At 42.6% G+C, this 15,194-nt stretch overlaps 1 protein-coding gene across 1 annotated transcript in view; it reads right to left on the minus strand.

Moving 5' to 3' along the window:
* The window catches only part of ACVR1 (activin A receptor type 1), a 60,340-nt gene that overhangs the window by 21,010 nt on the left and 24,136 nt on the right, over window positions 1-15,194 (minus strand). Inside the window, exons 5-7 of the mRNA XM_065413844.1 lie at window positions 8,845-8,944; window positions 5,528-5,674; window positions 1,184-1,459 (exon numbers count right to left, since the gene is read on the minus strand). Coding sequence (XP_065269916.1) covers window positions 1,184-1,459; window positions 5,528-5,674; window positions 8,845-8,944 — 523 coding nt within the window. The remainder of the gene's footprint in view (window positions 1-1,183; window positions 1,460-5,527; window positions 5,675-8,844; window positions 8,945-15,194) is intronic.

Here is a 15,194-nt window from a genome sequence, read left to right on the forward strand (position 1 = left end):
TCAATAGTAAAATAAATGCTGCCCCCTTCTGGTGATGATTAAGTATTAGATTAAAAATGAACTCTACAAAACAGAATTTAAAGATGTGTATTACTTATTTCACTAAATAAAATATCCATTTCCTGTTTGGGATTCCCTCTGTGAATTCCAAGGAGCTGTCCCCTCAGCAGAGATCCAGCTAGGTTGTTACTTATTATGGGAGCACCTGCATTTATGCTGCACACTATTTGCATGTGATAAGGTCAGATCTCAATGTGTGTCACAGTCAGAAGACCCAGTGAAGTTAATAGGAATTATGCACAAAGAAAATCTCAGAATCAAGTCATACAATGTTTTTAAATCCAGCCAATTATTCCCTTACATTCAACATGCCTTAAGACAACTAGTCTGTCCCTTTTTTCTTCCCTTTGCACAGATAACAGAAGCATCGCACCAGAATGCCTTGTACATTAACCAGTCGTGTTGCTTTAATCATCCCTCTGCATCCCCCTGGCCTAGAAATTGCTATTTAATTAAAAAAAAAAAAATACAAGTCAGTCAATAAAAGCTTGGTTCTGTGCTCACTATCAATGGCAAAAGTCCCACTGACTTCAGGGAATGCTGGATCAGGCCTATAGGTGTCAGGGAGTTAAATGTTATATTTTGTACAATAAGTTTTACAGGCAAAAAATTTAGTAGGATTTTAAGATTTAAGTAAATGCATTTGGAACAATAAGTACATTATTAGTATATCATTTTTAGTAAGAGCCCAGTTCAACCCAACTCCCATTGACTTCAAATCAGAGTCGGATCAAGCCCTAAATTGCCCCCCTTCCCTTTTGAAATGGAAGAATGGGGGGGGGGGGGGAAATCAATTTAAAATTTAGAGGGGAAAAAAGTTAATTGGATCCTAAATACTATCCATAAAGCCTCTAAAATGCTATAGACTAGACATTATTAATGAAACTGTGAAGTGTTATTTATTGATGAAGCCCAGTCTGAGAATGATCAAAATGTAACATCTGTTTCTGAAATCAGAAGTGGTACTAAGTTTATTCAGCTGGATAGTATTTTATAAATGCCCCCTAGTGGCTGCCCTAACTTCCAAGAAAGTTACAAAACTCAAAGCACCTTAAAAATGTATCTACTATATTTGGTTAGTTATGGAACATGCAGTTTGTGTTGTTTGTAAACGGAAACTCACCTAAATCTGCTATGCAGCACTGCCCATTTTTTTTAACAAGGATATTTTTGCTCTTCAAGTCCCGATGGGAAATGGCAGGCTTCCCCTGGGTCCCAAATATCTCTATGTGCAAGTGTGCAAGACCACTGGCTATGGACAGGACTATTCGTAGGCAGCTGACAGTGTCTAGTGTAGTGAGTTGTAGATAGTCGTACAGAGATCCCATTTCATGATAGTGTGTAATTAACCACAACTGGGTGCTGGAGTTTCTAGAAGTCATATCTGATGCAATAAAACCTGAGATGAGAAAAGCAAAAAGACAACAAAATTAGATTACATAGATTTCAAGTTTACATCAAGAGGTAAAATGTCACCAACAACTTATAATTTAAAACTGAACTGAACTGTAGTCATACTTGTGAAAGGCCACTGTGGAGATGATAAATACTACGGTGAGGGAGCAATCTTAAAAGATATTTATAAAATGCAACTCAAATTTAGTCACAAAAATGCATCAGACCTTCATTTGAATGACTACAATAAGATAAAATTGCAAGTTAGAAGTCAAACTCAAACAAGCTTTTTAACAACTAATATCCACAGGTCAAATTTTGTTTTAAACAAACAATTTCCTTTATTTGGATGTTGGCTAATTAAGCAAATCAGTTTAATAATTCCTTTTTAAAACTAAGTGTTTTCAGCTTTTATTCCCAATAATTAAAATAAAGTAACTCAGTATTTGCCTTCTACTGTAATCAAAGCCAAGTTATTATACAGTATTTAGATTGCTAAACTAATTAAGTGAATACCCATAGCTCTAGCCACCTTGAACTCAATTAAAATATAATATACAATACATACTCACCCCCACCGGAAATGCAGTCATAATCGAACAAACCAACTGATACCACATTTCACTTCAAAGCCCCATCATTCACTCTAGACCCTAAACCTTCCGCAAATGCCTGCGAGAACAGGCAAACCCTGCAAAGTTCATTTGAGGTCAAATTATTTGAGCTATTTTGGGTCACAGAGTGAGGAATGAAACCAAAATTGAGTGGCTTGCCAGCAACTTCCCCCCACTTAAAGGAAGGGAGCTTCAATTTGAGCATGACTGCAACTCTAACAGCGTGGCATTGGAAGAGAAGCAGTCCCTCAAATAGGTAGGTCCCAGGCCATCTAAATCTTTATTAGTCAAAAACAACACACTCTACTTGAGGCCAACAAGCAGCTAGAGCAGATCACAGAAAATGGGTGTTCCAGATGAGCTATTGTGCTCAGTAAGCAAGCAGACATATTTTGCACCAGTTTAACTGTCAGATTTAAGATGTAGCCCCATGTAGAGTGCTGCAATAGCCTAATTGGAATGACAAAGGCATTGACAGGACTAGGAGTGAAGTCCATATCCAAAAAGAAAAGACCACACCTTTCTGGCCAAGAGTATATGGGGGGGGGGGGGGGAAAGAGAGCAGAGAGTAACAACAGCTACTTGATAATCTGTGAGCAACTGTTGGTCTAACTAGATCCCCAGATTATGAGCACATAGTAGCCAGGGAGTACACCCTCAAATCAAGATATTTCCTTCAAGCTACCATCACCACCTTGGCTTCGGTCTCTTCTGGGCTGAGCAACAAACAGCTTGCTCTACAGTTGCTGGAAATGCCACTTGGGAATTGCTGAAGCAAAACAAATTAGAAGATGCACCCTGAGTCTGCAGCAAACTGCTCTAGGCACTAAACCCAAGATGCTCCATCCACAGGATTGGTGGACAAAAGGTGGCCAATTGCCAAGAGGAATTTAGCAAGACCTAGTAGAGCATCTTTAGTGAGATGATCACTTTCCCCCCCACCAAATGCTGGACAACTCAGTTATTATGCAAGGTACCTCAGAGGTAGAGCAAGATGGAAAGACAGCTATTAATTATGGCTGGATTTCTTGATCCTTTCTAGAAAGGAAATTGAGAGCAATTTCTTTTGTAAACAGAGAACCAAGACCCCCAGAGGTGTCCTAGATCAAAATCAAATCCAAGATCCAGAGGTGAAAGAGAGGGAGATGCTCTTGTATTTACAATAGAAGTTTATTCCCAAGTAAATAGAAATAAAAGTTGTTTCTTTTAAATAAAAGCCCACAGGGATAAACCACAGGGCACACCCAAACGCAAATGCACTTCCAGCCCCCCCCCACACACACACGTTTCCCTTTAAAATTCTGATTTCTTGTAAATATGACATTTGACATTGTGACCAAAAAAAAAAAATTCAAGGAATAACCAGCAAAAGTTCACAGTAATCTAGAATGACTCAGTAAAATCAGGTCAGTCTAACAGCGGAACATTGGGAAAGGGTAATATTTCAGCCAACTCAGTATACTCTCAGGAAGAGAAGTTCAAGAATTCACATTTTTGGAGGCCACAATATTATTTTTGTAACAGCAGAGGAAACTGTTTCAGGAAACATTTGACAAACATCTTGGAGGCTGATCCATGGAGCCAGGGGGGAATTCTCTAACAGGAAAGAAACGAGAAAGAGCCTTCATAAAATAATTTAAAGTGAGACAGGTTATGGGTAAGGTAAAGTCACTAAGCAGTAAACAGACTGCTGCTTTTCATTTTTCAGAATGATACACTAGTGAAAAGGCAGAGACTGGGAAAGAAAAAGTACTACCTAAACTTACAAACTGCAACTGTGATTCAATACATGCAAGTGTGACAAAATTAGAGAAGAAAAACCATTTTCTTAGGCTTTTAGCTCCAAACAGAGAGAGTGTTGCAACAGGTACAGTTCACAGAGAGAAAGTGATACAGGGTCTCAATATTCAATATTGTTTATATACAGGAAAAATGGGCTACTTCATAAAGGACAACTCTAATTAAAGTCTGACTTTAAAGCAGATTTATTAAGTTGATACAACACAAGATCGCTACAAAAAAAGTTAAGAGCATGAAAGGAAAATTAACAACCCAGAGTCAGAAGCTGTTTCACAGCAATGAACATAAGGATATGGAACATCTGATTGTGCGCCAGAGCTTGAACCAAAAAGACAGGAGTTTCTCAAATACACATAAGGAGAGAAGATAGTAGCAATAGCAGGAAAATCAGCAAGGAAATGGAAGTGAAGCTCATTGTCAGGCCATGGCAAGTAGCCTGTTTGCATCCATAATCCTAAAACCAGTGAAGTTTTAGCATATTTTAAGGTGCGAAGGTAGGAACATTTTATTTAAGTGAGCAAGGAGAGGTAGAACCAACCTGTCCTGTTCACAATCACCTTCATTAGTCTGGTACATTGATCTCACAGTACCAGGATATAACCAGACCAGCTCATGATCTCCTCCTCCCTGCATTAGTGCAAGCTCTTGAAATATCTTGTGTTTGTAGGCTTAGTAAATGTTAATTTCAAATGCCATTTACACCAAGAATATAAAGGTATTTTAAGAACTGGTAAATCCTAATTACCTCACCCCTACACATAGACATACTTTACCCAGACACCATGAAAATATTTCCTAATGTTTGGTTCTACATCTTTGTAATAACATCCTTTTTTCCTTATATAGGCAACTCATTTCTGTGTCCTCCATGAAGTCTAAAGGAATACTTATACTCAAATCTAATAAGCACATGTAAGTATGCAACAGTAAGAACAAACTTTGAGAGTTTTTCCCCTCTTTCTTCCTACCCCATTACACCAATTAGATTAAAACTACATTGGGCCTGGAACCAATACAACGACATTGGGCCTGGATCCAATGCAAGTGACTTGGACAGCTGTCACACAACTCTCAAAATTGTCTGGTTCTGCCCTTCGGTCACACTGCAGTGTGACCTGACAGGCTACTATAATAGAATAATATATGGAGATATACCTATCTCCTAGAACTGGAAGGGACCCTGAAAGGTCGAGTCCAGCCCCCTGCCTTCACTAGCAGGACCAAGTACTGATTTTGCCCCAGATCCCGAAGTGGCCCCCTCAAGGATTGAACTCACAACCCTGGGTTTAGCAGGCCAATGCTCAAACCACTGAGCTATCCCTCCCCCCAGACCCAGGCTGCACACCTTTCTTTTTCCTGCTAGCAATCAGCTAATAGCCACGTTGCCTGCTTCTCACTAGCTTGTTTTTGCATTAAGGCAATGACTCTTGCTTTGAGGACCTCTCTGATCAGGGGCCTTAGATTCCAAGGATTGGCCTCTAAATCCCTCCCTTATTCCCATAAGTGTGTCTCCCCTCCCTTTTCCCAAAAGGATGTACCAAAGCCTGGATACTGAGGGGCACTTAGAAAATTGAAGAGCATGCAACATTACAGTTCAAAGTTAACTCAGTTTCCTAGTGTCCCTGCTTCAGTATAATGGGTGCAATTGTTCTACTTACCTAAAATATTTTCATGCCGCAGTAACACAGTGTTGTACAATTCAGTTTCCCTGAACCAGGATTTTTCATCTCGTGAAGAAAAGATCTTCACTGCAACGTTTTCTCCTTGCCACTGACCCCTCCAGACCTCTCCATATCGGCCTTTTCCTGACAAAAAGCAAACAGGGGATTTTGATCAACATTCTTCATTAGTGTCAATGGAATTATAAGTTAGCATAAATAGATCTCAAGACAATACAGTCTAAATAAAACAATTTTGAAAGGTGATAAGCTGCAGTGCCTGCAGCTCCTTGCCCTCTCTGAAATGCTACTTTAATAAATTAAATGCACAAGCTTACATTAACACAACATAGACTGCAAAGGTAAACACACACACCCCAATCCATAACTAGGACGCACTTCAGCAATACAAATAAATAAATGAATCCCTGCTGAGGGCCGGGCCCACTTCTACCATGGAGGATGCGCAGTAACTGGAACAAGCATATATCTAATATGATGCACAAAACAAAAAGCCAATTGAGAGTCATACATTGTATTGGCTACATCATGGCAATACTACCTTGACCACTTTACTTGCACGTATGCCCTTCCCCATATCCTTCATCAATCAGTCTGGTCTTTAGATTGTGACCTCTTGGGGGTGAAGACCATGTCTTCTTACGTGTTTGTACAGGAGCTAGATTACTGTGGATGCTACTAGGAACAATTGTGATCACCACCACCAGTAATGAAAGTGTCATTACAGCCTAAGCTAGAACATTAGCTACAGTGCAGCAAAATCATGGCTAGCTCTAGGTCTTGTGGTCAGCAGGTTACACAATCCAGACAATCTGCAAACTCTGAAAATAGAGCATGCAGTGCACACATGCTGGGGAGACTGTGTTCTTTAGATTTTATTTTGCTTACAGCATTAGCCCTGCAAAAACAAATGATATGCCATGGATATAAATATAAAGCTTCAACAGGTCAGTTAAATGGACAAAACAGAACTTCAAAAACAAAAACAAAAACCAAACTATTCAAAGATATGAAAACCTATCCTATTTTAGGATTCGAGTGTGCTGTAAACACTAGGTGGTTGCACACTTTTTTCCTTCTGGATACCAAGTGCATGCACATACCAGGAGCTCCTACCATTTCGCTATGCCCCCCTCCCCCACACGCTCCCTGTGTACCACTCTCCCATCCCCTCTATTTCAGGGACTCCCAGCAACTCCACCCACCCATTTGCTCATGCCTTGGTCTCTGCGTCCCCATCCCATTGTTCCCATTCTCCGCCCTCCAACAGGACATGGGATGTGGCCCCCCATATTCCTCTCCCAATCCCTCCCCTGGGTCCCCACTTTGCCCTCCCATCTCCATCATTTCTACCTCTGTGTCCCAGCCCCCACCAAATCTCCATTCCCCCAACTCTAGGTCCCTGTTTCCATGTCCACCCACTCAGCTCCTCACCCCTCTGGGTCCCTGCTTCCCCAGTCACCACCACTCTCTGGTGTTGAGTGTAGAGATTTGCTCACATTGTCTGCTCATGACAATGCAGTAGAGTGCCACACAGCAGAGCCCAAGTGGTAAAGAGTTCTGATCATTATAGTTTTCACTACTGTATAGTGACTCATCTGATCTAAAGTTAGCCTCAATTTCAGTGCAATACAACTTGTGGTCTCTCTAATATGTATAGCTGCCAAGGTTCAAGGGTTGGTTTTTTTGGGGGGGGGCGGGGGGGTTGGCACATCGATTCAACAACAGGTGTAATCAAGTGTAAAGAGATATGAGACACTGATGTGGTAGCGCTGTCACAGAAGGGATTTCCTGCCCAAGAGCTTTCACTGGCAGTGCTATGTAGCCTTCCTATCTAAACACTGCCAACTTGAGCTAACTTAAGAGCAGGCTCAGTTCCAAACACACATGGGACATGACCATCTGCAGACCAGAGACCATGTAAGATCATCAAGTGTATCCTAACACTCCGGGTTAATACAAACTGAAGAAAAACTCACATGTGGTTTTGACACAAGTGTGAATGTTTGTCACTATTTAATACGTTCCATAACAAGAACAAACAGACAGCAGCACTAATACCATTAAGGCTAGTCAACACACTAGGGGGCAGTCAGGGGACAGGGGCGGTTGGATAGGCATGGGAGTCCCGGGGGGGCCTATCGGGGGCGGGGCAGTTGGGGACAGGGAACAGGGGGGGTTGGATAGGGGTTGGGATCCCAGGGAGGTGGTTAGGGGTGGTGGGTCCCGGGATGGGGCAGTCAGGGGACTAGGAGCAAGGGGGGTTGGGTGGGCCAGGAATTCTGAGGGGGGCAGTCAGGGGGCGGGACGTGGGAGGGGGCGGGGGCCAGGCTGTTTGGAGAGGCACAGCCTTCCCTATCCGGGTGTAGTGTATTAAATTGCTCCCCGTAGGAATGTGCTACTTAGGGCATACTACTTACAGCTGCCAGTCCTGGTGCTCCATAAGTAGCACATTCCTACAGGGAGCAATTTAAATACACTACACCCGGCGGCTCTCGCAGCCGCACTGCCCAGCAGGACCTTGCAGCCCCGCCGCCCAGAGCGCTGGCAACACGGTGAGCTGAGGCTGCAGGGGAGGAGCCGGGGGCTAGCCTTCCCAGCCGGGAGCTCAAGGGCCGGGCAGGACGGTCCCACAGGCTGGATGTGGCCCACGGGCCGTAGTTTGCCCACCTCTGGACTAGCTACATTTTCATGCAATGTGTTTTTACCCCTTAACTATAATTCAGATAACTAAAAACGTTTAAAACTAAAGACCCCCAGAGTTAGCAGTAGTCTACTTCACATCTAGACACTTTCAAACCCATATATTCATATTTTTAAAATGGATTGAAATGTCATCTTCAAATCTAGTTTATTTGGCTTGTTTTGCTGATCACTTTGAAAGCTATGTTTGACCTCTCTCCTTTCTAGCTTTAGCTGATAGAGCTATGCAGATGTTGGACCACAGAGCACACAGTATGCAAAAGGTGAAAGCGTTTTTCATCAAACTTTCCCCCAAAAATTCCATCCACGGGCAGAGGCATAGAGAACTCCACTTAATAGAAGTTATTTGAAAACATTTTGAGTACTGAGAAGAGAAAGAGACTGTTCAAATGGAAGTTAGATCTCAACCTCAAGTAGGGTGACCAGATGTTCCGATTTTATAGGGACAATCTCGATATTTGGAGCTTTTTCTTACAATAGGCACCTATTATCCCCCACCCCCGTCCCGATTTTTCACACTTGCTATCTGGTCTCCCTAACCTCAAGTGGTACCAGGACTTGATATTCGATATACAAACAAGAGTTTTACTAACCTACACACTCTAAGAGTGTAATCTGACGAGCCACTGTTCTTTGTACCAGGAAAGGAAGACCAGAGCCACTTCCAGATGTACAGGAATGGTCCAATAAGTCCTATTTAAAAAGGGGAGAAAGGGAGAGAAAACATTTGAGAAACGTAGAGTACGTGGACTTTTTATCCAAATACATAACTGTACATGTTCCCACAATGTTGATCATTTTAAGGATTATTAGGGTAGCTCCCTAAAACCTGATTAGCATCAGGACCACATAGTGCTAGACATGGTGCAGACAGGCAGACACCCTGCCCTGAGGAGTTTACAGTCTTAGACCACAAGCTATAAATAGAGGGTGGGGGAAAGGGAGATACAAGTTTTACATACACACAGTCATTTTCTATTGCAACCCACTGCCAGAAGTTTTCTTCAGACAATGCAAGAGGAAAGAGGCCTCTCAAGTCTGTTCCTACTTTTTAGTTAGCAATTGTACCTGCCACAACACATATTCCTCCAAATATGTTTTGCAATGAAAAAGTGATTGACATTTACTGCTCCTACTACTGCCCTTGGGAGTTTGTTTGCTGAATGCTAGCTACTCTGTAATGAAATTCTACCTAAATTATTTTAACACTCTGCCTTCCCTTTGCTTAGCTTGTGCCCTCTCAATCCTATATTTGTCACTATCTCAAATGACCTTATATCTGCTTTACTCCCTGTGTTAGAACTTTCTATGTCTCACAGGAGGATTTCCTTCCAAAGCAAAGGCTTCATTTCTTTGAGCTTTCCAAATTTAAGACCCTTCAACTCCCTATATGATTATGGGAAAGTAAAAATGCAGTGTTTACCTTTTAAAATCTACATAAGCTTTTACTTTACCTTTTCAAATTGCAGTACTAGCATATTCTTTTCAAAAAAGGTTACCAGAATTGCACATTGCTGTAAATGTGGCCTTGCTAATCAGAGACAGGAGTTTACCCATAACTAATAGTTGATACATCACCATATTAAAAAAAAAAAAAAATTCTTTTTTTGCTTTAAGAATCCCTAAAGGGAATCTTACATTATAAAAGAGATCTTTAGAACTTAAAATTTTTACATTTGCCAGTCAAAACTAAAAAGATTAAATTTCAATAGAAAATTAAAAACCTGAAAGAGGAAAATATACACCTGCTGTAGAAGTTTCTTTTCTTCCACCTTTCCAAGACCTGGTCCACATTCAGATTTTGTACTGGTTTAACTTTCAGTTCAGGAGTTGATTTTTTCTTGAAATAGTTACACACCAGTACGACCCCTCTTAGTGTAGATGCAGTTATACCAGTACAATCCTGCCCATATGGGAATAAGCTATTCCAGGATAAGCACCTTTCTTCTAGTATAAGAGTGTCCACCCTAGGGCGGCTGCACCACTTTAACTATGGGGTATAGTTAGAGCTGTACAACTTGTGAGAGTAGATAAGTCAAGCTCTAGCACAAAGGCACCAGTTCAACAAAACCATTCCTATTCAACAAAGCATTTAAAAACATGTTGAAGGCCTACTAATTTTAAATTGAATTTAAGCATGCGCTTAACTACTTTGTTCCACAGGGGCCAAAGAAAGCACCAAAGTTGTTCTTGCATATTAAAACCCAAGTTCTGTTTGTTATTGAAAACCTGTGAGTATTCCACAGGGTGGCAGCACTTGAACATTCCAAAATGAGACTTTCTGAATGTCAGTTTTCAGAGTAAACTACGCTTTAAAAAACAGGGATGGGATGCAGGGGAGTGGCTGCACTTTTTGTTGTCAACATAAGCTCACATGCTCAAAACCTATTACTAGCCCATCTATTTATGTATGTAAAACACACACAATGGACAGAATAAGTCTTCTAGCAAACAGCATGTGATCCTCAGGCGCTGATTTTCCAAAGTGCTGGGGGTGTTCAACCCCCAACTCCGCCCCCACTCCACCCCCTTCCCCAAAGGCCCCGCCCCACCTCTTCCCACCCAATTCAACCCCCTCCCCCAAGCACTCCACATCAACGCTCCTCCTCCCTTCCCCCCAGAGCCTCCTGCATGCTGCGAAACAGCTGATCACAGCGGGCGGGAGACACGGGGAGGCGCTGATCTGTGGGGCCCCTGGAGGGAGCTGATGGGGGGCTATAAGTGGATGCTCAGCACCTAAGTTCCCTCTAAGCTGCGCGGCCGCACAGCTGCCTATTAAGCCCCGTGCAGGGGCTCAGGGCTGCAGTGGGGAGAGACGCCTCTCCTCAAGCACGGACCTGCCCCGGCGGGGGAGAGGCGCCCCCTCCCCACCAGCCCCAGCACAGACATACCCCCAACCTGCTGTGGCTGGAGGAGAGGAGCCCCTGTCGCAGCCCAGCCGCGCCAGAGCTGCTGCAGCCGGGGGGAGGTGACTCTCCCACAGCCCCGAGCTGCTGTGGCGAGAGAGGACTGGGGGGAGTCCTCCCCCCACCGCAGCCCGGGGGCAGCCTGCACCCCAAACCCCTCATCCCCAGCCAGAGCCCTCACCACCACCACCATCCCAACTCTCTGCCCTAGCCCAGAGCCCCCTCCCGCAGTCCGAACCCCTCGGCCCTACCCCCACTACATGCATTTTGTTATGTGCACCAATATGTGTCACACATCACCTTCATATTGGTGCACTTAACAAAATTCATTCCACACTGGATGTAAAAATGTAGAGGGAACACTGCTCAGCACCCACCATTTTTTCCATGTGGGTGCTCCAGCCCCAGAGCACCCACAGAGTCTGTGCCTATGATGTGATCAGGTTATTAAAAGACAATAATAATTAGGGTTAGAAGGATTAGATGAGTAGCTCTCAAACTGTGGTCAGGACCCAAAAAGTGGGTCGCAAACCCATTTTAATGGGGTGGCCAGGGCTGGTGTTATACTTACTGGAGCCCGGGGCCCTTGGGCTTTGCCCCCTCCCCCCCCACTCCCGTTGCCTGGGGCAGTGGGGCTCAGGCGGACTCAATCTTTGGTCTACCCTCCTGGGGTTGTGTAATAATTTGTCGTCAGAAGGGGGTCATGGTGCAATGACGTTTGAGAACCGCTGGATTAGATTATTCGGTGTCAGTAAACATTTACTTTAAAACGCACACAACAACAACCAAAAAAAAAAATCAATAATAGAAGAAATTTACAAATAGGCAAAAAGAAAGAAAAAAGCTGCTTGAGCATTGGAGTCAAAATCCAGAGATTTAGACATTTGAATTAGGCTCTGTAAATGGACTAGCAAGTGAATAGTAAAGATAGGTATGATTTTTGATTCAAGGATTATTTACTTTGTATATTTTGACATGTGATATTGACAATTTGTGCTTTAGCATTTTATAAAGATTTAACTTTCTGAATCTCAACACCTACTATCAAATAATTGTCTGACCCTCCCCCCCCATAACTGCCTACAACTATGACAATTTTAATGCTTTAAAATGAACACCAATATTATCAGTTTAAATTAAAAATTGAATTCTGCCAAACCTAATACATACACACAAGGGGGCTGAATAAAAGTTGCACAGGGCAACCTTCACTCTGGCATTTCCTAACTGGAAGTGCTTGACTTCTCAACCTTAACATTCTTTTAATATAGGAAATTATATCCATAAAAAAAAAATCTAAATGTAAAAAAATTAATTTGATCATGTGGAGGCATACTGACCCCCATATGGGACAAGTGCAAGGTTGGGCTCGGTTGATCCACAGTTCTACCACTTGAGCTAACTGATAACTGGTAACAGTAGGAGACTATTACCTTTTATGTGGGCCTGCCATTACAGGGAGATGGAAATACTCTGCTAGTGGATTTCACACCTATTTGTGGGACAACAAATGAATATGGAGACTCAGGAACAGGTTTCACTCCAGGTTCTGTTGGGGAGGGTTCTCTAGTTTATAGAGCTTTCTGGCCCTTATCCCCTCCCCCTCCATCACCTCTCTGCCCATATTCCTCCCTCTTCTCCACACCCCGGTTCCGATCTCCTACCTCACTGCCTTCTACCCCATTTGCTCCTACCTCTGTCTCCCATACCAGCTCCTGACCCTGTCTCTAAACCTCGCATCTCTTCCCCCTCTCTGCTTCCTTAGCTGCTTCCTTCTCCATGCTGCCTGTGCAGTGAGGGATGTGGGCTGCGGGCTGCTGAGAGCATGGGAGAGTGTGTCTGCTCTCAGTTCCTCATTACAGCAGCACATCGGTCCCCCACAGCCACAATGGAGAACACACAGTCACACTGTGGGGATGACATGTGCAGTCTGACTGGCACAAGGGATTGCACATGATCAGCGCAGATGAAGTCTTCAGGGAGTTTAGCTGCTCAGGTCTAAACAAATCTCTGCATGCCCAACCAGATTTTTTAGCATCTTAAAATCTGGCCAAATTTCCATGAAGATAGCAAAAGACATGTTCCTGACATCAGGGTCATTCATCCCTTTGCTCCAAGCTAGACCTTTTCAACAAAACAGTTTTGGTTTTTGGTTTTAAAAAGCATGGGCAAAACTCTTCTCATTTGCAAAAATGGCTGAACCCTTTTATCTGGAACTTCAACCCAAAAATTCAGCCTAAAGCAGAAAGACACCACAGAAGTTTTCAGCCCAAACCATTTAATTTTGACAACTGAAGATGGGTGTCGGATAATGGAAAGCTGTTGGCAACCTTAACTATAGGGAATGCTACCTGAACTAATTTTTTGAGAGGGGGAAGAGAAGGGAACAATAATACTGTCAACCATTTAAGTGACGAATCTTTATCTTAATGTTAAATTTTTCAGTACTAAAAAAAGTGGGAGGTGACTAAAAAAGTTTAACTGTAAACTTAAAAATAATGAATAAGGAAGATTCAATAAAATCCTATTACTCTGTTAAAATACTACCATCCATTTTTGTATATTCCAAATCCAGTTAAAAAAAAAAAAAAATCAAGTGGAAAGGTCAACACTATCGAACTTCTATTTTTCTTGGAGGAGAAAGCAGAGGAGGAAGATTTATAATCCTTGTTCTAATATTTCATAAAAAGACAAATTGTGCTTTCAGGTTTCGACCAGAAATCTCTGAAGCCTCATTTCACCCAACAAGATTTTAAGAAGTACGCTCAGAAACAAGATAATTTGAGAATGACAAGATTGTCTGTAAAACAAACAGGGCCCTTTATCCAAAATGTGAACTAACTTCCCCCTTCTTTCTCCCCCTCCCCAGCTCATTCTGGACTGAAGCAAAATACTATCTGCAGCAACGACTGTAAAAACAAGATTTTAAGGAGCTACAGCTTTCTTCATTCAGGAAGCTTAGTGCAATAAATATTTGCTACACTGTGGGAACTAATCCTAAAATGTAAACAAATCTGATGTATTACAAAACCCAAGATTTTTCTCCTCTTTGAGTGCTTAAATCTGGAACATGAAAAATGAAAGAATTATAGTTGAGATGAACACTCATATGTGACAAGGAACTATCAATTTTGTACATAATCAAAACTCAGTGGAGTCACATTAGATGCACTGCATACATAAAGTTTCATTCTCGGAGCACCATGTAATGTTTAAATTGGAAGTAGCTTTTAAAGTTAGTAACGTCACCTCATTCCTTTTAAAAAGGAAGCTTTGATGTATTCTTGTTTGCTGGCTGATTTGACCTGCCCTTACTTGAACATTTTCAAGGGGCACTAGATGACTCTGGGGGGGGGGGGGGGGGGAGAGAAGGGGAGAAGACGACGACAGAACAGGTACGAAGAATGGCCACTAGATGTGGTTCTTACAGGGCAGAGCTGAAGCAGAGCATTATGGGGAAGCTTCCACTGCTTATGCCGCACCTGTTCTACTGCCAGGCAAACTTTAATAAGTTTGTCTTGAGTATTTCAAGCTACAGGACAGAGGATAGTTTAGCTCCTCCTCTCAACAAGCTCTAGATGAGCTGCTCCCCCTCAGCTGGAAGTCTCACATCTTCCACCAGCCTCTAGCTCAATACTGAGCCATTCTGAGATATAGACCAGATTCTTTTCTGCACTAGGATGCCCTCCAGATTTTTGCTACCTACTCCTAACTTGGTTTCTGTGCTGCAGGGTAGAGACAAGGTAGGGATGCCTGACAGTAAAAAGAGGCAGGACTGGCTCTTCGGGTTCTAACCGGCTCCTCCTCCTAATCAAGGTATCCTCTTGACAATGCTGCCACTTGGTGGTCACCTCATAAACCTAGGAAAATGATAAAACAACTTCCCTGAGGGTCAGATTTCTGAATCCATCAACTCAGCACCAATCCACAAAAACAGGTTTTAGAAGCATCTCACTTTATAATCTCCGATTTGTTTAAATGCAGGCATCACTTCACAGCTCCCTGAGTAGGGATTTCCACACTTGACTGTTCCCAAG

This window comes from Emys orbicularis, chromosome 11 (assembly GCF_028017835.1).
Source record: "Emys orbicularis isolate rEmyOrb1 chromosome 11, rEmyOrb1.hap1, whole genome shotgun sequence".
Taxonomy (NCBI): domain Eukaryota; kingdom Metazoa; phylum Chordata; order Testudines; family Emydidae; genus Emys; species Emys orbicularis.